Below are 26,626 nucleotides of genomic sequence, written 5' to 3' on the forward strand. Positions count from 1 at the left end.
ATTTGGGAGGAGAACAGAGGGTTTTCGGCTTCGGACATTGAACAGGACTCACTGTGCACCAACACAATCACAGTTTTCATAGATTCGTGTTTGAAAAATAAAAATAAAATAAGAAAAAATAGGATCATCTTAAAGGGATCCTAAACTGAGAGGGATATGGGATATGGATGTTTCCTTTTAAACAATACTAGTTGCCTGGCAGCGCTGCTGATCTGTGTGGCATCAGTAGTGTCTGAATCACACACCTGAAACAAGCATGCAGCTAATCCAGTCTGACTTCAGTCAGAGCACCTGATCTGCATGCTTGTTCAGGGGCTGTGGCTAAAAGTATTAGAGACACAGGATCAGCAGGAGAGTCAGGCAACTGGTATTGTTTTAAAAAGATAAATCCATATCCTTCTCAGTTTGGCCTCATTCACACCTAAAAACGAAAATGCAAGCGTTTTGCGGTTTTTGTGCACTGTTTTTTCCCCCTCCCGGCCTCCACTGCGCGCTGCGTTTCCGGTAAAAGCGCTTTTCTAAGCGCTTTGCCAGACCGGTTTTGATATTCCCTCCCTGATGCAAGTCATGAAGTGAACTCTTTGACCCGGAAAATAATAAATACAATGTATTTATTCTCAAAAACGCAAACACAATCGCCGCATAAAGCGGTTTTGAGAGCGTTTAGCGCTCTTCCTATACCTTCCATTATAGCAAAAATGCCCCAAAAGTGGTCCAGGCGGCGCTTTGCTGAACGCACAGCGCACGAACCGCGCTCATATGAACCTCCTCATAGAGTCATTGCACAAGTGTTTTGTGGGTGGTTTTAAAAATCGCCTGCAAGGCAGAAAACGCCCCCTAGTGTGAGCGATCCCTGAAGGTTCCCTTTAAAGTGTCTGAAGTGAATATGGGGAAAAAAATTTTTTTAGAAAGCCATACACTGGTCGATTTGCCATCAGATTCGAGCAACAGATAGATCCCTCTCTGATCGAATCTGATCAGAGAGGGATCGTATGGCTACCTTTACTGCAAACAGATTGTGAACCGATTTCAGCCTGAAACCGTTCACAATCTGTGGTGGTGGTGGTGCTGCCGCCGCTCCCCCCCGCCCGCATACATTACTGCTCCGCCGGCGCGACTCCAGTCCCCAGGTCTCCGCTGTCTTCTCCGCTCTGGTCTCCAGGTCCAGCATGCTTTACTTCTTCCTGCCCGGCAGGAAGTTTAAACAGTAGAGCGCCCTCTACTGTTTAAACTTCCTGCCGGGCTAGAAGAAGTGAAGCATGCCGGACCTGGAGACCAGACCAGCGCGGAGACGGAGCAGCGATGACCGGGGGCAGTCGTGCCGGCGGAGCAGGTAGTGTATGCGGGCTCTATTGCGTCGGTCGTCTGGTACTCGAACGCCGGTAGCGACGCGCTCCCTACCAGCGGGCGATCGACTGTAATTTTCCGCACGGAGCGGTCGGACGAAATGGATCGAAATTCGGCGTGTTGTGGGAATGATGCAACAGCAGATTCGATCCCAGTGATCGAATATGCTGTCGATCTGGCGGGAATCGGCCTAGTGTATGGCCAGCTTTACCTGTTATATATCACCTGAAAGTGGCTGTTTGAATTCAGACCTAGCTGTCCCCCTCCCCCCCTAAAAAAAAAAAAACAGGATCCAACTGTGCAATTTTGGCAAAACTGCATTGAGGTCAATGGCAGTAACTTTCGCCATTAATAGCAAATCTCTCATACATACCAGAATCACCAAATGCTAGGTATGTGGGAACATGGGGGAAGGGGCATGATGGACACACTCCAATATCTTATGGACCTTGATAGAAGATCTCTGGCCACTGCTGGCACTTGCTATACTAAAGTGTAGTAAGCCCTGGCTAAGCATCTTTCAAAGTGCCAGCTGGCCTCCTTTAACAGACTAATGGGAATTTTCATATATATAAAAGCGCGCGTGCGTGCGTGCGTGTGTTCACCCATTCAAGTCAATGGAAAAAATGTAAAAGGCTGCCATTCTCACAGTAATCAAGCCAGAGTCCCCACACATGGCACAGTTGGTCACTTGGTGTCCGAGGTTACAAATCCAGGAAAAGTGGGCGGAGCATAAAACTGCCAATCAAATTTCAGCCATGCATTTAAATGGGAAAATGTAAACTGCAGCCATTCTTAGACTGTTAATCGCAGGGTTCTCAAACTTGCCACACTTGGTCACTCAGTGAATGAGATTAAGATTCAGGAAAGTGGGTGGAGCCTACAACAGCCAATCAAAATTCACCTATTGATTTTCAAGGGGAATATTTAAACTGCTGCTATTCTTACACTGTTAATGGCAGAGGCTTCAAACCTGCTACAGTCGGTCATTGGGTGACTGGGGTCCAAATTAACTAAAGGGGCGGGGCCACATACAGCCAATCAGATTTCCTTGGTGAATAAACTGCTTCCATTCACATATTTTTTATGCCAGGAACCTGAAAGCTCACAAACTTGGTCATTGAGTGACTGTGTGTCAAGGTTGCAAAAAAGTGGGCGGAGCCAAAAAACTTTTATTGGGAAAATCTAAACTGCAGCCATTTTTACACCGTTAATGGCAGGGTTCTCAAACTTTGCACAGTTGGTCACTGGGTGACTGAGATTAAGATTTTGGAAGGTGGGTGGAGCCTACAACAGCCAATAAAAATTCACCTTTTGATTTTCAAAGGGAATATTTCATCTGCTACCATTCTCTTATACTGTGAAAAGCAGATTCCTCAAACCTGGTACAGTTGGTCGCTGGGTGACTGGGGTCCAAATTCAGGAAGAGGGCGGAGCCACAAACAGCAAGATTTGTTTATTTTTCAATGGGAATATACAAAGTATTGATACCAAGGACCCCAAAGCCGATAAACTTGATAACTGAGTGACTGTATGTCAAGGTTAGAAAAAGTGGGCGGTGCCAACAACTTCATTTTTACATGGCAGGTTTCCCAAACTTTACACAATTGGCCACTGGGTGACTGGGATGAATATTCAGAAATGTGGGTGGAGCCTACAACAGCCAATCAAAATGTACCTATTGATTTTCAAGGGGAATATTCCCATTGCTACCATTCTCACACTGTTAGTGGCAGGGGCCTCAAACCTGATACAGTCAGTCACTGGGTAACTGGGGTCCAAATTCACTAAAGGGGTGGAGCCACAAACAGCCAATCAGATTTGTTAGATTGATTTCAGCCATTCTGTTATTGGCAGGGTTCTCAAACGTGACACAGTTGGCCACTGGGTGACTGGGACTAATATTCAGAAAAGTGGGTGGAGCCTACAGCAGCCAATCAAAATTCACCTTTTGATTTTCAAGGGGAATATTTACATTGCTGCCATTCATACACTCTTAATGGCAGAGGCCTAAAATCTGCTAAAGTCAGTCACTGGGAGACTGGGGTTTAAATTCTGAAGGGATCAGGCCAAAAACAGCCAATTAGATTTGTTTAATTTCAATGGTAAAATGCAAAAATGTTTAAATTCAGTAAAGGTGCGGAGCCAAAAACAGCCAGATTTCTTTGCTGGATAAACTGCTTCCATTAGCACAATTTTGATGCCACGAACCCAAAAGCTCACAAACTTGGTCATTGAGTAGTGACTGTGTGTCCAGGTAACAAAAAGTGGGTGGAGTTAAAAACAGATTTTTCTGGGAAATTGTAAACTGCAGCCCTTCTCCACTGTTAATGGCGGGGTTCTTAAACTTAGCATAGCTGGTTACTGGGTGACTGGGATTAATATTCAGAAAGGTGGGAGGAGCCTAAAAATGGCAATCAAAAATCACGTGTCACTTTTCAAGGAGGATATTAAAATTGCTGCCATTCTTGCACTTATGGCACAAGCCTCAAACCTGGTACAGTTGGTCACTGGGGTTCAAATTCAGAAAAGGGGACAGAGCCACAAACGGTGAATCAGATTTGTTTCATTTCATGGGAAAATACAAATTATTGATGCCAAGGACCCCAAAGCTCACAAAATTGGTCATTGAGTGACTGTGTGTCTAGGTTACAAAAAGTGGGCGGAGCCAAAAACAAATTTCACTGGGAAAGTGTAAACTGCAGCCCTTCTTACACTGTTTATGGCAGGGTTCACAAACTTTGCCCAGATGGTCACTGAGTGACTGAGATTAATATTCAGGGAAGTGGGTGGAGCCTATAATAGCCAATCAAAATTCACCTGTTGATTTTCAAGTGGAGTATTTAAATTGCTGCCATTTTTACACTGTTAATAGCAGATGCCTCAAACCTGCTACAGTTGGTCATTGGATGACTGGGGTTCAAATGCTGGAGAGGGGCGGAGCCTATCTGATTTGTTTAATTTCTATGGGAATATACAAATTATTGATGCCAAGGACCCCAAATCTCACAAACTTAGTCATTGAGTGTTTGTGCGTTAGGGCTAGAAAGTGGGCGGAGCCCACACCAGTCAAATACATACCCGGGCAACGCCGGGTCATCAGTGGGTGGAGACAAATACAAATTTCACTGGGAAAATGTAAACTGCAGCCATTCTTACATTGTTAATGGCAGGGTTTTTAAACTTTGCACAGTTGGTCACTGGGTGACTGGGATTAATATTCAGAAAAGTGGGTGGAGCCTACAAAAGTAGGCTCCACCTATTGCTTTTCAAGGGGAATATTTAATTGCTACCATTCTTGAACTGATAATGGCACAGGCCTGAAACCTGGTACAGTTGGTTATTGGGTGACTGGGGTTCAAATTCAGAAAAGGGGTGGAGCCACAAACAGCCAATCTGATTTTTTCATTTCAATGCAGATTATTGATACCAAAGACCGCAAAGCTCACAAACTTGGTCAGTGAGTAATTGTGTGTTAGGGTTAGAAAAAGTATGCAGAGCCAACACCAGCCAAATACATACCCGGGCAACGCCGGGCAACCAGCTAGTTAACCATAAAGTCAGTGCCCTTGACTACAGTCAAATTTGGAAAAAAAAAGAAATACATTTGCATAAGGGGTCTTCGCCAAATTAAACAATATCACCCTGTTCGATTGAATGGCCAGTGAATCAAACACAAGGCTATTTGATTAAACACTAGTGACAACCCCTAGTCCCGATGCCCACTTCCGTGCTGAGCTCCGCAAACACACCAATCTTCCGACAAGAAGTTAATTTAGTACCATCTCTTTCTCTAAGAATTTAGTGTGTGTTCAGCTACCTCCCGATGTGGTTTAGTGGTCCAACATACCGCATTGAAAAAAATAAAAATGACACTAATGAAGGAGTGGTGAATGAGCACACTGTGATCTTACTCTGCCAGCCAAAAGCTGCCCAGTCATGTGACACCCTGCCCAGTCATGTGACGCCCTGCCCAGTCATGTGACGCCCTGCCCAGTCATGTGACGCCCTTCTCCATTGAGTTATACATGCTTCTCAGCTATATCGGAAGACAGCACTGTACAGATCGCATACCCTGAACGGTCGTACTAACAATGGATGCACAGTCATCAAGAATAATAGTTGAGTGTGGATCTGTGTGTGTGTGGGGGGTTCTACTTTTATTCTTTTCTATCTGTAGGAAATCCACAAGACTTTGAAAGCTGGGTACTATGGCTCCACCCTGTACTAAAAGCTGTAAAATAAAGTTCAAAACGCAAAGGAAATACAACTTTACACTTTGTGAAACTGTCCAGAAAACTAAGACAGTGCAGTACAATTTGTTTGTAAAAAAAATAGCAGTACATATAAAAAATTCTGACCGCATGTTCAGAACTTGGGAGAGATTAAAGCTACATAGAGATATCAATTTTTCCTTGTTCAAGACGATAGTTCGTGACCGTCTCGTGTGAAAATCTGGCATCAATACAGCTCTCAGGTTCCTAATCAAACAACGAGTTACCACTGCCTGATGATTGAATCAGATGGAAAATGCAATATTTTTAGTTGCAGAAGAGGCTAGATTGGCTGCCCACTAACACCATAATGGAGGTGGACCATGTAAGCCATGGGAGAAACAGGGCATACATTATATAAGGGCGCAAGGAAAAAAGGCCGCGGGGTGAAGCCAAAATTTAAAAACAGTCTATAACAATGTTTTTTGTTTCCTCATCTTTACCCGAGTTCAAATAATAAATGTGAAAATAACGATATTAACCTCCCTGGCGGTAAGCCCGACCTACGTTTCGGCTAGCAGCCGGAGAGGATCACATGGCCCCCAGAGGATTTTTGTAAATAAAATTTGATTTATATGCTTAAGCTAGCACTTTGCTAGCTAATCATGCCCCCCGATTGCCGCCATTATACGTACCCCCAGGGATCCCGCGATTGGGCAGCCTCCCAATCAGCTCCAGGCTTCGCTATGGGGAGGATCGGGACTGCGCATGACGTCAGACGTCATGTCCGATACGACTGAAGCTAAATGGTGAAGCTGCGGCTCTCGCGGGATCGCGGCCGGGTAAATATTGCCGGCGGCGATCGGGGGGGGGGATAATCAGAGGGGTGCCGGTTAATATTGCCGGCGGCGATCGAGGGGGGGGGGGGGGGAATCAGAGCGGTGCCGGGGGACTTGGGGGCCATAGTTAGCTAGCAAAGTGCTAGCTTAAGCATTTAAATCAAATTTTAAAAAAACCTCCCGCGGACGCAGCATCTGAAACTACGTACCGCCAGGGAGGTTAAGAGGGTGCAGGGTGAAGCCAAAATTGCAACAGATAATCTATAAGAATGAAAACGAAAAAAATATTTACAGTCGTAACGACGATAGTAAAACACTGGTAAATATTACTGATATTTTACTACAACTAAACCTAACCCTACTCTCACACAGAGCCCTCCCCCCTCCGATGCCTAACCCTTAAACCCTTCCTTCCTGATGCCTAAACCTAACCCCCCCTTCCTGACGCCTAACCCTAAAACCCCCCTTCCTGACGCCTAACCCTAAGATCCCCCCTTCCTTACGCCTAACCCTAAATCCCCCCTTCCTGACGCCTAACCCTAAATCCCCCCTGACACCTAACAATAAGATCCCCCCTTCCTGAAAGCCTAACACTAACCCCCCCCCCCCTCCTTCCTGACGCCTAACCCTAAAAACCCCCAGTGTTCTTCCCAGGCTCTTTTTTAGTTTTGGTGAGCACCCGGCTGTCATCGGCTCACCCCCTCCTATTCTGTAAGCAGAGTTGCTCACCGAAGCACCGGCCCTGCATTCTCCTCTCGCCCCACCCGGCTACTTTTTCACACCACCCGGCTAATATTTCATGCCACCCAGCTGGAAAAAAACTCTGGGGAGAACACTGACCCCCTTCCTGCCACCTAACCCTAAACCCCCCCTTCATGACGCCTAACCTTAAAACTCCCCTTCCTCCACCGCAAATAAATATAAAAAAATACATATCTAAAACAAATTTTAAAATGAAAATTTACAATATGATCATTCTCAAAATAAAATTCAAAACTATTATTTACAAAACAAAAAATTTCAGTTGGATGGGCCCAGCACCCACTATTTATCAGGTGCCTAAATTTCTGCTATCAGCCGATATTTTGCATTAGCGCCTATAGTCTATTAGCCGCAGGTGCCCACATTTCCTGCTTCCGAAAAAGGGGGTCGTTTTATTAAAATCAGCACAAAACAGGTGGCGAAGCAGAAAAGTTATTCAGAGTCACCAATCGTGCCTTGGTTGGGACATCTGCTTGATATTTATCATCAAATGTGCTTTGTAACCGGTACAATAAATCTGCTCCACTGACTGCAGATAAAAGGCTCCAGATTGAGGCCAGAAACGGCGGAGGCTTGTATCATTGGAGGAGCAAACACCTAAAAAAGGAGAAAAGCGTGACGGACTTACTCGAAAGCAAAGAAGAGTGAGCATGTTCCCAGGATGAGGATGAGCGTCAGGTAGAAGATCCCCTTCTGTCTGGCCATCATGACGCGGCCATCGCAGCAGAACGTGTTCTTGCCGGGCAATTTCTCCCATTTCCGCGTCACCTTCTTCCTCACCATCATCACAGACATGGTTCCGCCGGATGGTTTTGGCGGTCCTAGCGTTCTGTACTGCGATTTCCTGGTGTGACGCTATCCCAGGCTCCTCCCCACGGACCACGCTGAGCACGGCAACATATTAGATGAAAAGAGCCACCTGGAAAGAACAGACAATAAAGATCAATATACAAAAACTGGTTTCAAGGATATCCCGTCAAAGTCAAACAAGGAACAACTCCTTATTGGCCACTACAGTATATAGAGTATAATCTCGATATAGCAAACCCTGATATAGTAGAACTTCAGGTATAGTAAACTAAAGTTGGCCATACACTTATAGATTTGCAGCAGATTCGACCATCAGATACATTTCTCTCAGATGCCTGTCAAGTCGAATCTGACAGGAATCTGATGTGTGCCACACACTAGGAACAGATTTCCAATAGATTTCAGGATGAAATCTATTGGAAATCGATCTAAATGTACTATTGGACCATTAGATCCAATGCAACTCTATTGGCCATTGATCTGATGCCAGCAGCAGATCGACCTAGATTTTCCATCCTGTTAGGTCAAAATCGATCGGAATTGGCCGCAAATCGAATGATAGATTTGGTAGAATCGATTTCCAATCAATCGATTCCATAGAATCGATTGATCGATCGATGGCTGAAATCGACCAGTGTATGGGCCCCTTAAGTGTCCAGTGCCTGGCCAAGCACCATTATACATATACAGTATATGGGAGTAGCGCCGGGAGTACCAAACCCAGATATAATAGAAGTTATGTTATAGTATAGTTGTTATAGTGAACCTGTTTTTTAGCCATGCCGTGTTATGCTTCCAGTTATAGTGAAAAATGGGCGGGCACATGCCTCATACGTCAGTGGGCGGGCACATGCCTCATACGTCAGTGGGCGGGCACATGCCTCATACATCAGTGGAAGACGCATGAGCTGTGGTCGGGCAGGCTATCTGCATGTTACTTGGGGCCTGCATGGATTGCCTCAAAAGCACTGGCTGGTACATATGCTAAAGACCGCAAGCTGTTGTAAGCTGCTGCCAGATAACGGAGGAAACTGCCTGTGATATGCTTGTGCATGGCTGCAAAGCTACTGTATCATCCAGGCTGCACTGACGTGTGGACAGAGGAGCACACTATCAGTACCGTACCTGCATTAACTGGCGAGACCTAAGCTTCCTGTGCAAGCTGCTGCCTGATAACTGAGGAAACTGCCTGTGACTTGCTTGTGCATGGCTACAAAACTACCGCATCATCCAGGCTGCACTGACGTGTGGACAGAGGAGCACAATATCAGTGCTGTACCTGCGTGAGACCTATGCTTCCTGTGCAAGCTGTTGCATGATTATTGCATGCAAATCCCTGCATATTGAGCACTGTGCATGTTGATCTAGCTTAGACAATGTATGTGCTTGCTTGCTGACGCATTGAAAATAAAAAAAATTACTCATTTAATTCAGATACAGTACTACGGTATACTTTATGTGCTTAAGTATGACAATTTCTAATATAGTAAACTTCTGATATAGTAAACTACTTTGCCGCCATCCCTTAGAGTTCACTATAAAGGGCTTTTACTGTATTAAAATATAAGTTAAAAGACAACTGAAGCGATAGAGATATGAAGGCTGCCATATTTGTTTGCTTTTAAGCAATACCAGTTGCCTGACTATCCTGCTGATCCTCTGCCTCTAATACTATTAGCCATAGACCCTGAACAAGCATGCAGCAGATCAGGTGTTTCTGACATTATTGTCAGATCTGACAAGATTTGCTTGTTCCAGGTGTGTGATTTAGACACTACTGCAGCCAAATAGACCAGCAGGGCTGCCAGGCAACTGCTAATGTTTAAAATGAAATAACTATGGCAGCCTCCATATTCTTCTCCCTTCAGTTGTCTTTTTAACGTCATTGTCAATCTAGAACCGTAAGCATATTAAAAAATGTAAATGTTAAAGATTCCCTTAAAGAAACCGAAACCAAGAATTGAACTTCATCCCAATCAGTAGCTGACACCCCCTTTCCCATGAGAAAGCTTTTCACAAACTGAATATCAGGGGGCTCTGTATGGCTGATATTGGGGCGAAACCCCTCCCACAGTGTGATGTCAGCACCATGGTTCTGACATCACACTGTGAAGGCCTTGTTGCATTGTGGGAAATAACAGCTGTTTACAACTGTCAAAAAATCAAGCAGCATCTCCTTCCAGTGACATCACCTGCCAGCAGTAAAAATGTCACCATGTGATAAATGTCAGAATGTAAATCAGAGAGAGGAAAGATTTTACAATGGCCCAACACTGACTAAATCATTTATATATAAATTATTGTAAAAATTAAGCACCTTTTTAATTACATTATTTTTTACTGTAAGTCCTTTTAAAACTTTTGTGTTGGCATGGAATAGCTCAGTATTTCTATTTAAAAACGCAAGCAGAGATTCACATTATTGCCTGCATCTAGGTAAACTTATATTACAGCGTACGCCAGGGGGAAATTAATGTACCCATCGCAGGCCCTCGTCATACAGATGTGCATCAGCAGCTGAAGATCAGTGTGTGCAGCACGTGGCATGCCGACCTCCTGCTAGGCGGGGGAAAATAATGTACCCACCGCAGTCCCTGGTCGTACAGATCAGCAGCAGAAGATCTGTGTGTTCAGAAGGTCTGTGATGGGTACATTAATTTCCCCCGATTGGTAGGAGACCGGTACGCCACTTTCCGGCCTCCTGCCGGTTGGGGGAAAATCAATGTACCCATCACAGGCCCTCGTCATACAGATGTGTATCAGCAGCAGAGGATCAGTGTGTGTAGTATGTGGCGTGCCGGCCTCCTGCCAGGCAGGGAAATTTAAGGTACCCATCGCATGCCCTTGTCATACAGACGTGCATCAGCAGCTGAGGATCAGTGTGTACAGCGCATGGCGTGCTGGCCTCCTGCCAGACGGAGGCAATTAATGTACCCATCGCAGCCCCTTGTCGTACAGATGTGCATCAGCAGCTGAGGATCCATGTGTGCAGCACATGGCACAGCAGTCGCCCAGGGAAATGAAAGTACCCATCGCAGCCCCTCGTTGTACAGATGTGCATCAGCAGCTGAGGATCAGTGTGTACAGCACATGGTGTGCCGGCCTCCTGCCAGACGGGGGCAATTAAATTACCCATTGCAAGCCCTCATCATACAGATGTGTATCAGCAGCTGAGGATCAGTGTGTGCAGCACGTGGCATGCCAGTCTCCTGCTGGGATGTACCCATCACAGCCCCTCGTCATACAGATGTGTATCAGCAGCTGAGGATCAGTGTGTGCAGCGCATGGCGTGCTGGCCTACTGCCAGGCGAGAGAAATTAATGTACCCACCGCAGTCCCTTGTCATACAGACATAGTAGCTTTAGTGGAGCACTCCTCTTAGTTAATCCAATGTGATGTGCCACAGTCAGGCCGGCCACACTCCAGCTCTATAGTGGTTCCAACCGATAAGACCGGCACCATCAGGCAAGTATTAGCTCTTTTATTCAATTGACAGCCATTGTAGCTATAATGGCTGTCAATTGAATAAAAGAGCTGATACTTACCTGATGGTGCCGGTCTTATCCGTTGGAACAATTGTCATACAGACATGCATCAGCAGCTGAGAATCAGTGTGTGCAGCGCCTGGCACGTTGGCCTCCTGCTAGGCGGGGGCAATTAATGTACCCATCGCAGTCCCTCGTCATACAGACGTGCATCAGCAGCTGAAGACCAGTGTGTGCAGAATGTGGTGTGTCGGCCTCCTGCCAGACGAAGCTGTGCTCGATAAGCATTTTACTGCCTCACGCTGAGACACACGCTTACATCTCATCTCTGCAGCCATAATCACCCTTCCCCCCGCTTGCTTTCCACTATTCCCTTCTACATCCAGAATGGGGGCAGCAATTTCCCAAATCATCCATTCCTGCAACATTAATAACCGCACACTGCTGCTGAGTCAAAGCTCTGTACCCCCCGTGCAGAGGCTGCCTTTAGTATTAATTAATAATAGAGTGTGAGTGCATGTGTTTCTGAAAGAGGCCTTAAAGGGAACCTAAAGTCATTGGAAAAAGCACCAGCTTACCGGCTGGGCATCCAGGAGAAAGAGGGACGCTGCGGGTGACAGTAACATTGCAGAATGATGACGTGGGTGCATGACGGCTGCAGGGGGCTGGTAGAACGCCCAGATAAGTAAAACTGGCTTTTTTTCTTTAAGTTTACTTTAGGTCCCTTTTAATTTTAATGACCTGACAAGAATGTCTGTATTATGTGTTGTGTTATCCTGCATTGTAGCACCGGCATTTTGCAACGCACAAAAGGCTTGATTCACAAAGCAGTGCTAACCTACTTAGCACGTCTAAAGTCTTTTGACGTGCTAACCAGGGTGCTAAGTAGGTTAGCACCGGATTTCTCAATCAGATCGCGCGCTAAGTTTTATACGCACGCAAAGTCCAATAGGCTTTAATGGCCACTTCGCGTGGAGCGCCCTGCGCACGTAAAGTTTAACGCACATACAGTTTTGCGCGCGAAAAGCTCATTTAGACGTGCTAAGGGGGTTTACACAGGCGTGCTAACAGTTAGCACCGCTTTGTGACTCAAGCCCATAGCGTGAACTTAGCCACAGGGTAACTTAAAAAAAAATAATAATTAAAATCATCTTTTTGTACTGAATTCAATATTTCCATTAACTTTAAAATGGACCTGAATTCTTTGCACAGAACACAAGGAAAACAGACAGAAATGCACCGTGTGTTTTATGCGAAAAAAAAGCCTATCTAATTCCCCCTCATCTTTAAGTAATCGCAAGTATAATTTGATCTCTCAGCTGTGTCAGCACAGAAATTCAGCAGTTATCGGCAGACTCAGCTAATAGGTTAACCCTTTCTATGCTTCCATAAAAACAGGAAGTGGACACAGTCCAGATTTATTGCAGGAGTTCTGTAAGCTGTAACAAATAAAGGTTTTTCTTTAAACATTACTATGCTGTTGCTTATCTTTTAAGGTGGCCATACACTGGCCCGATTCGCGGCCGTTTCGACAGCAGATTCGATCCTGGGATCGAATCTGCTGCCAATCGTTCGCGCTAAACGCACCCACCGATTCAATTTCCTCCCGAAATCGGATCGGTCCGTCGATCACGCCGTGCGGGAAATTACCTTCGATCTCCCGCGGGTAGGGAGCGCGTCGCTAGCAGCGGCCGATCCGGTATACATTACCTGATGCTGGCTCCCGGGCGTCTTCTCCGCATCTTCTCCACGCTGCACCCGCTCCATCCCGGCGCTTCCTGTCACTGCAGTGACCAGGAAGTTCAAATAGAGGGCGCTCTATTTGAACTTCCTGGTCACGGAGTGACACAGGAAGTGCCGGGATGGAGCGGGTGCAGCGTGGAGAAGATGCGGAGAAGATGCCCGGGAGCCAGCTTCAGGTAATGTATGCGGGGAGGGGGGGGGGGGGACAGGCGGCAGCGGCGGCTCCACAGATTGTGATCGGTTTCAGGCTGAAATCGATTCACAATCTGCAGTAAAGGCAGCCATACGATCCCTCTCTGATCAGATTCGGGTTTTTTTTTTTTGTTTTGGTTTTTTTTTTTACACACACTTGTAGATTTTTGCACATTTTGCTACAACACACACTGATGCGCTGGCCATTATAGTCAAAGGCCCACCCGGGGATCGCACATTCACGGTTTCTCCCAGCAATTTTAAAATCTGAGAGCTTTCTGCTTTTTTCCCTGTACAATTATAATGAATTCTGCAGCCCCCCCCCCCCCCAATAAAAAAAAAAAAACCAAAGAACACACATGGAAAATCGCGTGCAGGGAAAACAATCGCAAGCGCAGAACGGTGGAGAACCGGGAAGGCGGGGACAAGCATACATAGCCCAGTGTGTTCCCTGCCTACAGCCAGAAAGGATAGTCAGGAGGGAATACATTATTTTGTCCTCATCAATAATGCATGCAACGCACAACGTGATACAGTAACGAGTATATCGGAGGTGGAAATATCATTAAAATGAAATAAAACAAAAAGTAAATCCAACGCAATTTAGATCAGTGCTGTATTATACATTTTGGAATTTTAAGTGCATTTCTGGCAACTACAAAAAAAAAACCCTAAAAAATAATAAACTGCAAGTAGGCAGACTAAAACAACTATTATCAGGAAATTAGCATATTGTAATAAAACATTTTTGAGGCAATGATGGATAAGAAGTATCCTCCCTCCCCCGTCCGACCCAATCCTGGCTTCCAATAGACTTTCCAGTCATATAAGGGGGTCTCTATATTCACCTCAGTGTTATCGATTGACTTTTTTTTTCTTCACCTGTGTCTGATAAATGTGGCTTTTTAAAGGACACCTGAAGTGAGAGAGATATGGCGGCTGCTATATTCATTTCCTTTTAAGAAATACCAGTTGCCTGGCAGCCCTGCTGATCCTCTGCCGTGAACGTGATACATACACAACAATGTTTTTTTTGGGTGCCTTCAAAAACGCACACAGCACGCGTTCATCAAATCCGCACACAAACTCATGCGGTGTGAACGGGGCCTAATACTTTCAGCCATAGCCCCTGAACAAGCATGCAGCAGATCAGGCGTTTCTGACATTATTGGCAGATCTGACTGGATTAGCTGCATGTTTGTTTCTGGTGTGATTCAGACATTACTGCAGTCAAACAGATCAGCAAGACTACCAGGCAACCGGTATAGTTTAAAAGGAAACAAATATGGCAGCCTCCTTATACTTCTCACTTCAGTTGTCCAGACCAGGTAAAATGGGGAAAAAAAATGGGGGACATATAATACAGGGAACTACTTTAGAAAAATTAAATTAAAGAGGTTCATTTTTTTAAATTATTTTTGTAAATGTATTATACTTTTATTGCAGCAAAAGAGTGGTTTCCCTTTAAATGGCGGAATAAAGTCAGTATTATGATGTGACCCCTCTGCTGCACATCAGGGAGAGGCCTGTCACGCTAGCAGAGCTATATTTATATCCCTCCACTCGCTGCCAATCCACAGCCTGTCTCTACACTACAGAAAATAGGTCAACAGGCGCGGCACAAATCCTAAGGAAAAAAATTAAATGAGAAAGCCCCCTCCAGCTGATAGACGCCCCCCAACACCGGCCGCAGATTCGTGTTCTGGAGACGCTGTGTACGGTAATCGGCCGTCGCGGGATGCCAAAGGTCGCTGCTGCTGCGGAGGTCATTACTGTACAGGCAGCGCACTGTGCACACACAGCTATCAGATTAATATGGAATCTGACATGTGATATGAAGGCCTGACAGCAAGAAACTAACACACCACTTACTGCTGCTCTCCATCAGGCAGCTTACTATGGAGGACAATAAAAAAGGATAACAAGTAAATAATATAACTATGTAAATATATATGCCACAGCATCCCCACCAGTAAACCCAGCATAACCGCCAGCAGAATACAGCACACAGGCCAGCCAGCCGAAGACAAGACAGAAGCCAGGGGAGGGGCTTATTTATGTGAAATACTGCCTATTTGAATATATTTGTTACACTACTGCTATGTTCATGTACATTTGGCCCCATCTATGACCACGCCCACTTTCTACAGCATGACCACGCCCACTTCCCCGTGACATGATCACGCCCATTTTTTGGACAATCATTCCCTCTTGGTGCCCCGGATCTCCCAGGAATCTAGCAACGCCCCTGCTGTTCCACCTACCATACTTTCTGGTACTTTTTAAAGGAAACCAGAGATGAACGCTTTGGCACAAAATAAACATACCCCCCGATAGATTTGACAAAATAAATACTATACCTGGTATTTTTGCCACGCTGCTGTGCCGGTTTTTGAGGGGTTTTTTACTAAATCCCCATGCAAAACACAGTACCTCAGAAAAGCATATTATTTAGTGGGCTGTGTGCGAAATGAAATCACCATTTCTAAAAATCTCTTATAATTAAGAAATATAGATAAAAAAGTGTTTTTCAATATACCCTTATATTAGCAGCTCCTCCCATCTCATCACAGCTCTCTGTGATGCTGCCAGTATACAGAACAGGAAAGCAGAGCCAGAAGAAGGCAGGCTTGGGCTTGAAAAGACATCAGAGAAGACAGACTCAGCTATAATGATTCCTGAGCAAAGCCAGACTGAATGCTCAGTCGGGGATTTTATCGGGGCTGATAACAAGCAGGCTAAGCAGTGAAGGATGAAACAGAGAGCAGGGTAGGTGTTTTCTCTAATGTTCCCACTGATATATATGGTAAAATACACGAGGGTGCTTCATCTCTGGTTCACTTTAAATTACAGAGTGCTAAAAAGATTTATTTTGATTTTATTTATATTGATTTTTAAAGAGAATCCGAAGAAGTATCTCCTAGGAGAAAAAAGGTAATTAAAAAAACGGTCACTGTCTGTCTCTCTCTATCTAATAAAAAAATAAAGAATGTCAAAACACATTTAAAAAGTTGTTCCATTGTGAACTAAGTCCAGATGAGGCGGATATGGATCTTCGGAAACTTTTAGCGCAGTATAAATCCTGATAAAACGGATTTCGCTGGACGCTCAGCGCTCACCACAGACCAGAGGATTCCGTCAGATTTTCCAACCCCCTCTCGCTTGCAGAATACCATAAAATTCCAGGAGAGTTCTAATGACAGAAGAGCTGACAGAAATATACCCACCATGAGAGAATGATGAAGGCATACACGGGCAACACAGTGGTGCAGTGGTTAGCGCTCTCGCCTTGCAGCGCTGGGTCCCTGGTGTATATCCCAGCCAGGGCACTACCTGCACAGAGTGTGTATGTTCTCCCAGTGTTTGTGTGGGTTTCCTCCGTGCACTCTGGTTTCCTCCCACATCCTAAAAACATACAGATAAGGTAATTGGCATTACCCTTAACCTCCCTAGCGTTCTGGACGAGCTAGGCTCGTCCAGAGACGCCGGAGGTCACCGCTCAGGCCCCGCTGGGCCGATTTGTATAATTTTTCTTTTTAAAGAAGTGCTTGCTGCGTGTCCTACCTGATCGCCGCCGCAATACAGCCCCCCCCCCCCCTTCCAACAGACATGATTTACATATAATTTAAACCGGTATCGTCACCATAAAAATCAAATTTCAACAGCAACTGGTCTGAGTGTATTAAAGTGAATGTTTACCGTATCAAAAAAGAAAAAAAGTCAGATACTCACCTAAGGAGAGGGAAGGCTCGGTCCTAATGAGCCCTCCCTCTCCTCTCCTGGTGCCCGGTCCCACGCAGGATCCCCCGTGGCAGTATTCGACCAGTTCGGTCAAATACTGCCACTACCGCATGCCGAAGGGAGCTTTCGGAAGCCTTCTGGAGCACTCGGGCTCCCGGGGATGCGGCCGCTCCATACTACGCATGCGCGAGGGCTCTCTATGACGCGCTCGCGTGTACGTAGTATGGAGCGGCCCGTCTTCAGAAGCCCGAGTGCTCCCGAAGACCTCCGAAGTCCCTGCGGCGGCGGACGCGAACGAGGGAGCCAGCGCAACACCGAGGGCACCGGGAGAGGAGAGGGAAGGCTCATTAGGACCGAGCCTTCCCTCTCCTTAGGTAAGTATCTGACTTTTTTTTTTTTTTTATTAGCGGTACCCATTGGCTTTAAGTGATAAAGATGCTAATCCTGCATTCAACACTTTCAAAACTTTTTCTGCTGTGAGGATTTGGACTTATCACATACTTAAGGAGCACTGGCCCTTTAGTAGTCGTGCCAAAGAATTGCATGCTGGGGTTTTTTTTTATCTATAATCTATTCCTCCTCTTCCCTTTATTTCCCTGACAGCTGCTTATCTGAAACCTGACCCCCTACTCACTTGTGTTTACAAGCAAGGCTGAGGTGACTCAGTGATTGGAGGAGACAAGAAAAAAAGTAAAGGGCAGAAATGACATCACGAGTTAGCCTTAACTGTGGGCAAAAGACATGGCCCCCACCAGGAACAGAATTCTCGTCATTTACTATATAACATTCACTGAAATCAAAACGTGGACAGTATAATACATGTGTTATGTAAGTAGGTCAAGTATTTATCTACTTATATATGTGTTTTTTTTCCCCTGGCATAGTATGGCTGATCCTACTGCTTTAAGTCAATGGAAACACAGAAAAATTGCATTTGCTACATGAACATTTGCTTCTGGTTTTGAAGTCAATTGGATACATTCTCATGTAAATTAAATGTAAAAACCAACATAACATAAGAAATTGGATTTGAAAAATCGCAAAACAAAGAATCGCAAAAATAACAAAAACATAAAAATACGTGGAGTAAGAAAGCTTCCTAAAGAGCATCCGAATGTACTTTAATAATACTTTGATTTTTTTTCCCCTCTACCTTTGTTAGTTGTGCCGCCTCCAAAAAATGTACACACGTTATTTCAGATTTTTGGGCAGTGTTAAAATCAGCCACTTCAGACAGACCTGCTGGCACCAATTTACTGATGTTCCCTCCAGAGTCGCAATGCCTCCTGCTTTGTGCAGTTAGTCGCTCCAACAAGAATAGGGAGTTACTAGGGAGCTAGCAAGCCACATGCCATTAAGAGGACGCATTAAACAATCTATAGTTTGGAATAAAAACTATGGTGTGAGCATAGAGGCCCCTTCAGAGAAGGAAATGGAAATGCAATAATGTAATAAGTCACATAATGTCTTCTGCAGCAATGAAACAGGTCATCGTTGTAATGAAAGCGGAGTATTACTTTAACCAAGCTACATTTTTCTGTGTCTATAAATCACAGCTGGAAACCCTCCCCTCCCAGCAGCAGCTGAACCTCTGCACCCCCCCCCCCCCCCTCCCCTCCTCTGTGCAAACCTTGTATTAGGAGCCCAGAATAGATCTCACCTAACCCCAGCAGCTGGGGGGTCAGGGATGGGGGGGCCGGTCCCCCAAACATGAAAAGCTGATCTCTGCCACAGTCTCCGCAGCCCAGGATCAAAGTGACTGACATAACAAAGCTCCGAACCGGCACAGGGAAAAGGCTGAAAATACATCTCACACACTATAACTTCCAGCAGAACACAGGCTGCTGCTGCTGCTCAGAGAATTACAGAGGGGGTGGGAGAGAATACAGCTTTTATTCTTAATTGTGACGCAAAATACTGCTGAATTAACAGAGACCCAGGGATGGAAGCATTTTTACCATTTAAGATCCCCAGTAAACAGCCCAAACGTTGCCTGTGTGTCAGATGAGGCTTCTGCAGCTAAAGACGCTCTCTTGAAGGAAACCTGAGAATTAGAGCACAAGGATTCATACTTACCTGGGGATTCCTCCAGCCCTCTGTAGTTTGTTAGCCCCCCCCCCCCCTTGTGTCTGTCCAGTCCCCTCCATTCTGCCGTTCCCATAGCTTGGAGTACTCTGCGATTGCGCAGTTACAAGCCTTAACTAACTAAACAGGCACAGAACACTCCCAATCACGGGGTCGCGACCATGGAGGTATGCAGCCAGCACCACACCTGCGTAGTAGTCCCCAACTACCAGTGCGGACAGCGGAGGGACTGACGGGACCGGGCACTGGGGAAGCCCCAGGTCGAGACAGGTAAAAAAAAAAAAAAAAAATCCCCACGCAGCTGCCATCTAAGGTCATAATGTTAGTTACGGCTATACAGCGTCGGTCAGCGAGTTATTTTGGCCCGGCCAAATCCCGAAGCCCACATTACGAAAAAAAAAACAAAACAGTAATTTGGCCACCAGCAACTGCTGGAAGCCAAATGAGATCTTCCCCCATGACGTCGGCTTCAGAGGGGGAATAGTAAATAACATCACCAGGAAATATGCCACAGCAAGGTGAGAGGTTTTTGAGGTTCACCCGGCACCCCAATTTCCCTGCCTTTATTACATCCACACGCGCCCCGTGCAAGTATAAACCAGGGCAGTACAACTCCGACTCCTCAGTTTATGAAACGTCGGACTCCCAACTCCAACTGCGGGTAACCAAAATGGCTTTAACTCCTTAGTCTAATACTTACCAGGGCTGTGGATTTGGTACAAAAATCATCCGACTCCTCAGTTTATGAAATCAACGACTCCAACTCTGACTCTGGGTGCCCAAAATTGCTCCGACTCCACAGCCCTGGTATAAGTGCTTGTGTACCATTAGTCTCAGGTTTGGCAGCACATACTGTAAAACAGTAAGGAGTCATTGGACAAGGCTCCCTAATGATCCTGCCCCCCCCCCCTTCCCCCGTGGAGAGCACCGTAACTTTGCCCTGCCCCCCAACCTCAGCAGCATCTCATAATCCGTCAGTAACTATCTCACAAATTGCTTGTTGACAGGGGGGGGGGTGTATTTTGACAATAGTTTCACTTCACTGATTGCTATTTGCTATTTTATTAAAGGCCTGGCATCTGTACTTTGTTTGCAGTACACACAGCCCAGGTAGTTTCCTCTTCTTGCATTTCTTGCATGGAGCAACAATAACGGTTACTTGTTTTCTACACCTGCACTAAATGAGTGAGAGAATGGCACACTGCAGTAACTGCCAACACTTTCTCCAATGTTTAAAGGACACCTGAGGTGAGAGGGATCCGCAGGCTGCCATATTTATTTCCTTTTAAACAAATTCAGTTGCCTGGCAGCCCTGATACATTTAGCCATAGCCCCTGAACAAGCAGATCAGGTGTCTCAGATATTGTCAGATCTGACAAGATTAGCTGCATGCTTGTTTCTGGTGTGATGCAGAAACTACTGCAGTCAAATAGGTCCACAGGGCTGCCAGGCAACTGGTATTGTTCAACAGGAAATAAATATAGCAGCCTCCGTATACCTCATCCAGCCATCAGAAATACGATAAAAGCGTGGGAACATGATAGGAAACAACCCAATGCCACATATTCAGTTGGAGGACTACAAGTCTCAGTGTGGCAGGCAGCCATTTTGTTCCCTGCTGGGCGGACTGTGTACTTTGGTTAATCCGACAATGAAATGACGCTCTCCAGCCGTATAATATTTCACGGCTAGCCGCGCTTCAGTACAGAACATAGCCAGCTTTATTGACACGCGATACAATAACATTAGGTCACCCTGACTAAATATTTATCTACTCCATGGAAATTCTGTGCACTATCTGCACTTGTGTTTCAAGGCGTGTAATTGATTTTAGACGGAAAAATCTAACCTGTTCATGCCCTGTATTTACTGCTCACTAAAGGGCGACCGCACCCATGGTAAGGACTGCTGTGATCAATGCATATAGGTCAGAAACTTCAATGTAGTTTGTGTCTCCTTCCCTCCCACAACGCTGAGATCTCCCTGCAGTGATTTATGTCCCCTTTCCTCCCACAACGCTGAGATCTCCCTGCAGTGATTTATGTCTCCTCCCCGCCCACAATGGTGAGATCTCCCTGCAGTGATTTATGTCCCCTTCCCTCCCACAATGGTGAGATCTCCCTGCAGAGATTTACGTCCCCTTCCCTGCCACAGTGGTGAGATCTCCCTGCAGTAGTTGTGTCTCCTCCCCTCCTATAATGGTGAGATCTCCCTGCAGTAGTTGTGTCTCCTCCCCTCCCACAGTGGCGAGATCTCCCTGCAGTAATTTTTGTCCCCTTCCCTCCCACAATGGTGAGATCTCCCTGCAGTGATTTATGTCCCCTTTCCCGCCACAGTGGTGAAATCTCCCTGTAGTAGTTTGTATTTTCTCCCCTCCCACAATGGTGTAATCTCCCTGCCGTATTTTTTGTCTCCCCCCTGCCACAATGGTGTAATCTCCCTGCAGTGATTTATGTCCCCTTCCCTGCCACATTGGTGAGATCTCCCTGCAGTAGTTTGCGTCTCTGCCCCTCCCACAATGCTGAGATCTCCCTGCAGTAGTCTGTCTCCTCCCCTCCCACAATGGTGAGATCTCCCTGCAGTGGTTTGTGTCTCCTCCCCTCCCACAATGGTGAGATCTCCCTGCAGTAGTTTGTGTCTCCTGCCCTTCCACAATGGTGAGATCTCTCTGCAGTAGTGTGTGTCTCCTCCCCTCCCACAATGCTGAGATCTCCCTGCAGTAGTTTGTGTCTCCTCCCCTCCCACAATGCTGAGATCTCCCTGCAGTAGTTTGTGTCTCTTCCCCTCCCACAATGGTGAAATCTCCCTGCAGTAGTTTGTGTCTCCTGCCCTTCCACAATGGTGAGATCTCTCTGCAGTGGTTTGTGTCTCCTCCCCTCCCACAATGCTGAGATCTCCCTGCAGTAGTTTGTGTATCCTCCCCCCCCACAATGGTGAGATCTCCCTGCAGTAGTGTGTGTCTCCTCCCCTCCCACAATGCTGAGATCTCCCTGCAGTAGTTTGTGTCTCCTCCCCTCCCACAATGCTGAGATCTCCCTGCAGTAGTTTGTGTCTCTTCCCCTCCCACAATGGTGAAATCTCCCTGCAGTAGTTTGTGTCTCCTCCCCTCCCACAATGCTGAGATCTCCCTGCAGTAGTTTGTGTCTCCTCCCCTCCCACAATGGTGAGATCTCCCTGCAGTAGTTTGTGTCTCCTCCCCTCCCACATATTAAATTCTGAAATTTATCAGAGGCGGCAACAACTTTAGTCCAGCCAGAATGTTAATTTACTATGCACAGAGGGGGATATAGCTTGCTTGGCAGGTGAAAAAAAAAAGCTGTTATTTCCCACAATGCAACCAGGTTCACAGAAAGTAAACGGTCAGGACCATGGTCATGACATCACACTGTGGGAGGGATTCCACAACAATATCAGCCATACAGACCCCCCCCCCCCCCCTCAACCGATCGATTTAAGAAAATGTAGACTTCTCGTGGGAAAGGGTTTCTCGTGGGTATCAAATACTGATTGGAATGAATTTAAATCCTGGATTAAAATACCTCTTGAAACTAAATACTAAAATAGAGCATGAATATGATGTGACCATGAATTGGACAATACTGTACAGAGATGGGGCGCGGCGGTAATTATTAGCAGGGTTTCTTTACAGACATCCAACATGTCACCGAGCACTGACAAAGGACAATGATGGTGAATGGCCAGTGCTCAGAAGACGATTGGTGTAAACAAAACGTTGCCCAGATTTAAGGTTTACACACAAATAACGGCACACACCTTGCAGAATCAGCGTACAGGTAAAACACTCATCGCAAAACGCCAAACTTCAAAGAGCCGCAAAACAACAAACGGAAGCCTTTGTGTTACACAATTCAAGTCACTTTTGCATGAAGAGAATGGAAATTACAACTCAGGGAACGTGTTGTGCTCAAGGCTGTCTGAGGACAGAATGGTCATTAACTTGTGATTTAACAGGATTACTGTGAACAAGTTGTGCCACAAGGTGCAGGATTAAAGGGACACTTAAGTCAAACAAAAAAAATGAGTTTTACTCACCTAGGGCTTCCAATAGCCCCCTGCAGCTGTCCGGTGCCCTCGCCGTCTCTCTCCGATCCTCCTGGCCCCGCCGGCAGCCACTTCCTGTTTCGGTGACAGGAGCTGACAGGCTGGGGACGCGAGTGATTCTTCGCGTCCCCAGACACATTAGCACCCTCTATGCTGCTATATGGTATATGATATATGCTATAGCAGCATAGATGGCGCTATTGTGGCCAGGAACGCGAAGAATCACTCGCGTCTCCAGCCTGTCAGCTCCTGTCACCGAAACAGGAAGTGGCTGCCGGCGGGGCCAGGAGGATCGGAGGGAGATGGCGAGGGCACCGGACAGCTGCAGGGGGCTATTGGAAGCCCCAGGTGAGTAAAACTCATTTTTTTTTTTTTGACTTAAAGAGAACCAGAGATGAAGCACCCTCTTGTATTTTACCTTATAAATCAGTGGGAACATGACAGTAAACACCTAATCTGCCCTTTGTTTCATTGTTCTCTGTGTAATCTGACTGTTATCACGTCTGATAAGAATCCCCGACTGAGAAGTCAGGCTGCTCCGTCTAGCTTTGCTACAGAAAGATTATAGCTAAGTCTGTCTTCTGTGGTGTTATTTCAAGCCCAAGCCTGCCCCCTTGTGGCTTTGCTATAATGACTCAGCAATAATCATTCCCAGCAAAGCCAGATTTAATTGCTCAGTCTGGGATTCTTGTGACTGCTGTTAACAGACACTTTTAGCAGTGAGGACGAAACAGAGAGCATGGTAAGTGTTTTCTCTAATGTTCTTACTGATATACATGGTAAAATACACAAGGGTGCTTCCTCTCTGGTTCCCTTTAAGTGTCCCTTAAAGGCCAGACTCTATATTGACTCAGACCAGGTCCACTGAGCTACTATGACAGCACAGAAGCCTGGACTCTGGAGGAGCTGGTGGTGACCAACAAATGGAAACGAGTATTGTAGATAGTGTTAGTTCTGCTATTGTCTGGGGATAGAATGGTCAAGTTGTGCCACAAGGCACAGGCTAAGGGCCCGTTTCCACTATCGCGGTTTCCGCAGCGATTCCGCAGAGTTTCCCCGCACATGAATCGCACGGGGAAACTCTGCCATAGGGGATAGCGGCGCCACGGCCGAATCGCTTGCGGGAGCGATTCGGCCGGAACCCCCCACAGAATTCGCGGCGGAGGCTGCGAATCCCATAGCCGTGCATGACAAGGATCATGGAGATTCGCCTGCGATCCCGCCCACCCGCTCAGTGCCGGCGTGCGTCTGCGAGACGCACGCCGCACTAGTGGAAACGAGCCCTAAAGGCCAGACTCTGCAAAGACTTGACCCAAATCGACAGCCAATTATATGAGAACACAAGTCTGAGGAAGCTAGCCTGTAAGATTCTAATAATTCCAGCTTGCATGCCATGTCAATGTAAATTGTAGGCAGATTAAATTTGAACCAATCAAATGCACTTCCTGACAATTTTGAATGACTTAATTTTAAGCTGAGAGCTGTTTGAATTGAATTGGAACGCAAGATTGAATTATTAGAATCCCACCTTGATCTAGATGGTCCACTGACTGGTCACATTCAGTCAGAATTTAGTGTGTATACAGCAGCCCCGATTTTGTCCCAGTGCAGGTCAAGGCTATTGTTCTGCTACTCAAATTGCCATTGACCTTCCACAGCAACAGAATGTGTCGCACGGCTGTAGACTAACAACATGTCTGTACAGAATGCAGCAACAAACTATTGCCTGAAGGATTGAGTCCTGACCCCTGTGGATGGCAGAAATTGTGTTTGTGTAGACCTCTCTCTCTGGATACAATACATCTGCTTATCAGGGGGGAAACAATGGCAAATTATATTCAAATCTGTCCAATAGTACTTGCATATGAAGTGAAGGAGTATGAACATCATTTATATACTGGACCAAAGAGCTCACATTTTTAAAGCCAAACTAGGAGAGAACACAAGCTGTTCTGCAACAACAGACACATGCCTTCAGGGGTCAGATACCGGTCAGTCGCAACAAAAACCTCCAAGCACAGGAAGAGCTTCTTCTCTCAGGTGGAAGCCATGCTTAATCATTTTATCCACCACTGCAGTAAATATATAGTATATCTACGTCCTCTGTGTCTTCATCTGAGCCACGAGTCAGTATATATACACATCTTGTAGCAGAAGCAGTGCTGTGCAGGATTGGGCTTGCTCCTGTGCACATTTCTGGCACTATCTGATGCAGAACTCATTGGTGAACGGGAATAGATGTTCCTTGAGCGAATCAGATTGATTTTTACTATTTAAAATACTTGTATCTCAGTTCATAATGAAAAATACACTCTGTAGTATTTCAGAATCCAATATCTTTACTATAAATTGTGACAGGAACACATTCTAAGTTTTGTGATAAACGGTAAGTAAAAAAAAAAAAAAAAATTATATGTTTTTTATCTACAGTAGCACTTTTTATTTTTAAACTGGAATTGGTAAAACGGTTAGTGTGTTTTTTCCTTTTTACCCCATTAAAATGCAGAGAAAACAAAATTGTTCGAGGGAAAAAAAATGCCACACAATGAAAGTCTAGTTTGTCTTGAAAAAAAAAACAATATATATTTCATTCATATGTCAAAAGTAGGAACGTTATTGTTGATTAAATAGGGACACAGCTAACCTGTCAAAACTGTGCTGGTCCGTAAGGGGGAAACAAGGTCTGGATGTGAAGTGGTTAAAGAGACTCTGAAGCGAGAATAAATCTCGCTTCAGAGCTCATAGTTAGCAGGGGCATGTGTGCCCCTGCTAAAATGCCGCTATCCCGCGGCTAAACGGGGGTCCCTTCACTCCCAAACCCTTCCTGCAAAATCAACAACCAACTTGGTCGTAAATTGTGCTCTTCCTGGAGGCAGGGCTAACGGCTGCAGCCCTGCCTCTCAGCGCGTCTAGCAGACGTGCATCGCCGCCTCTCCCCCGCCCCTCGAAGAGAAGGAAGACTGAGAGGGGCGGGGGAGAGGCGGAGATACGCGTCTGATAGACGCGTATGGGGCAGGGCTGCGGCGGTTAGCCCTGCTCCAATGCGGAAGCGCTCCCCCGCTGCACCGAGGGGATTTGGGGGATCAGGGACCCCCGTTAAGCCGCGCGATAGTGGCGTTTTAGCAGGGGCACACATGCCCCTGCTATTTATGAGCTCTGAAGCGAGATTTATTCTCGCTTCAGACTCTCTTTAAAGGGAACCTTAACTGAGAGGGATATGGATGTTCCCTTTTAAACAATACCAGCTGCCTGGCAGTCCTGCTGATCTCTTTGACTGTAATGGTGTCTGAATCACACACCTGAAACAAGCACGTAGCTAATCCAGTCTGACTTCAGTCAGAGCACC

General features: G+C 46.0%; 1 protein-coding gene across 1 annotated transcript in view; it reads right to left on the reverse strand.

Moving 5' to 3' along the window:
* The window catches only part of ZDHHC9 (zinc finger DHHC-type palmitoyltransferase 9), an 87,563-nt gene that overhangs the window by 38,332 nt on the left and 22,605 nt on the right, over positions 1–26,626 (reverse strand). The window contains exon 2 of the mRNA XM_068249993.1: positions 7,791–8,081. Within this exon, the coding sequence (XP_068106094.1) occupies positions 7,791–7,957 (167 nt within the window). The 5' untranslated portion in view covers positions 7,958–8,081. The remainder of the gene's footprint in view (positions 1–7,790; positions 8,082–26,626) is intronic.

The sequence above is a fragment of the Hyperolius riggenbachi genome, chromosome 8 (assembly GCF_040937935.1).
Source record: "Hyperolius riggenbachi isolate aHypRig1 chromosome 8, aHypRig1.pri, whole genome shotgun sequence".
Lineage (NCBI taxonomy): Eukaryota > Metazoa > Chordata > Amphibia > Anura > Hyperoliidae > Hyperolius > Hyperolius riggenbachi.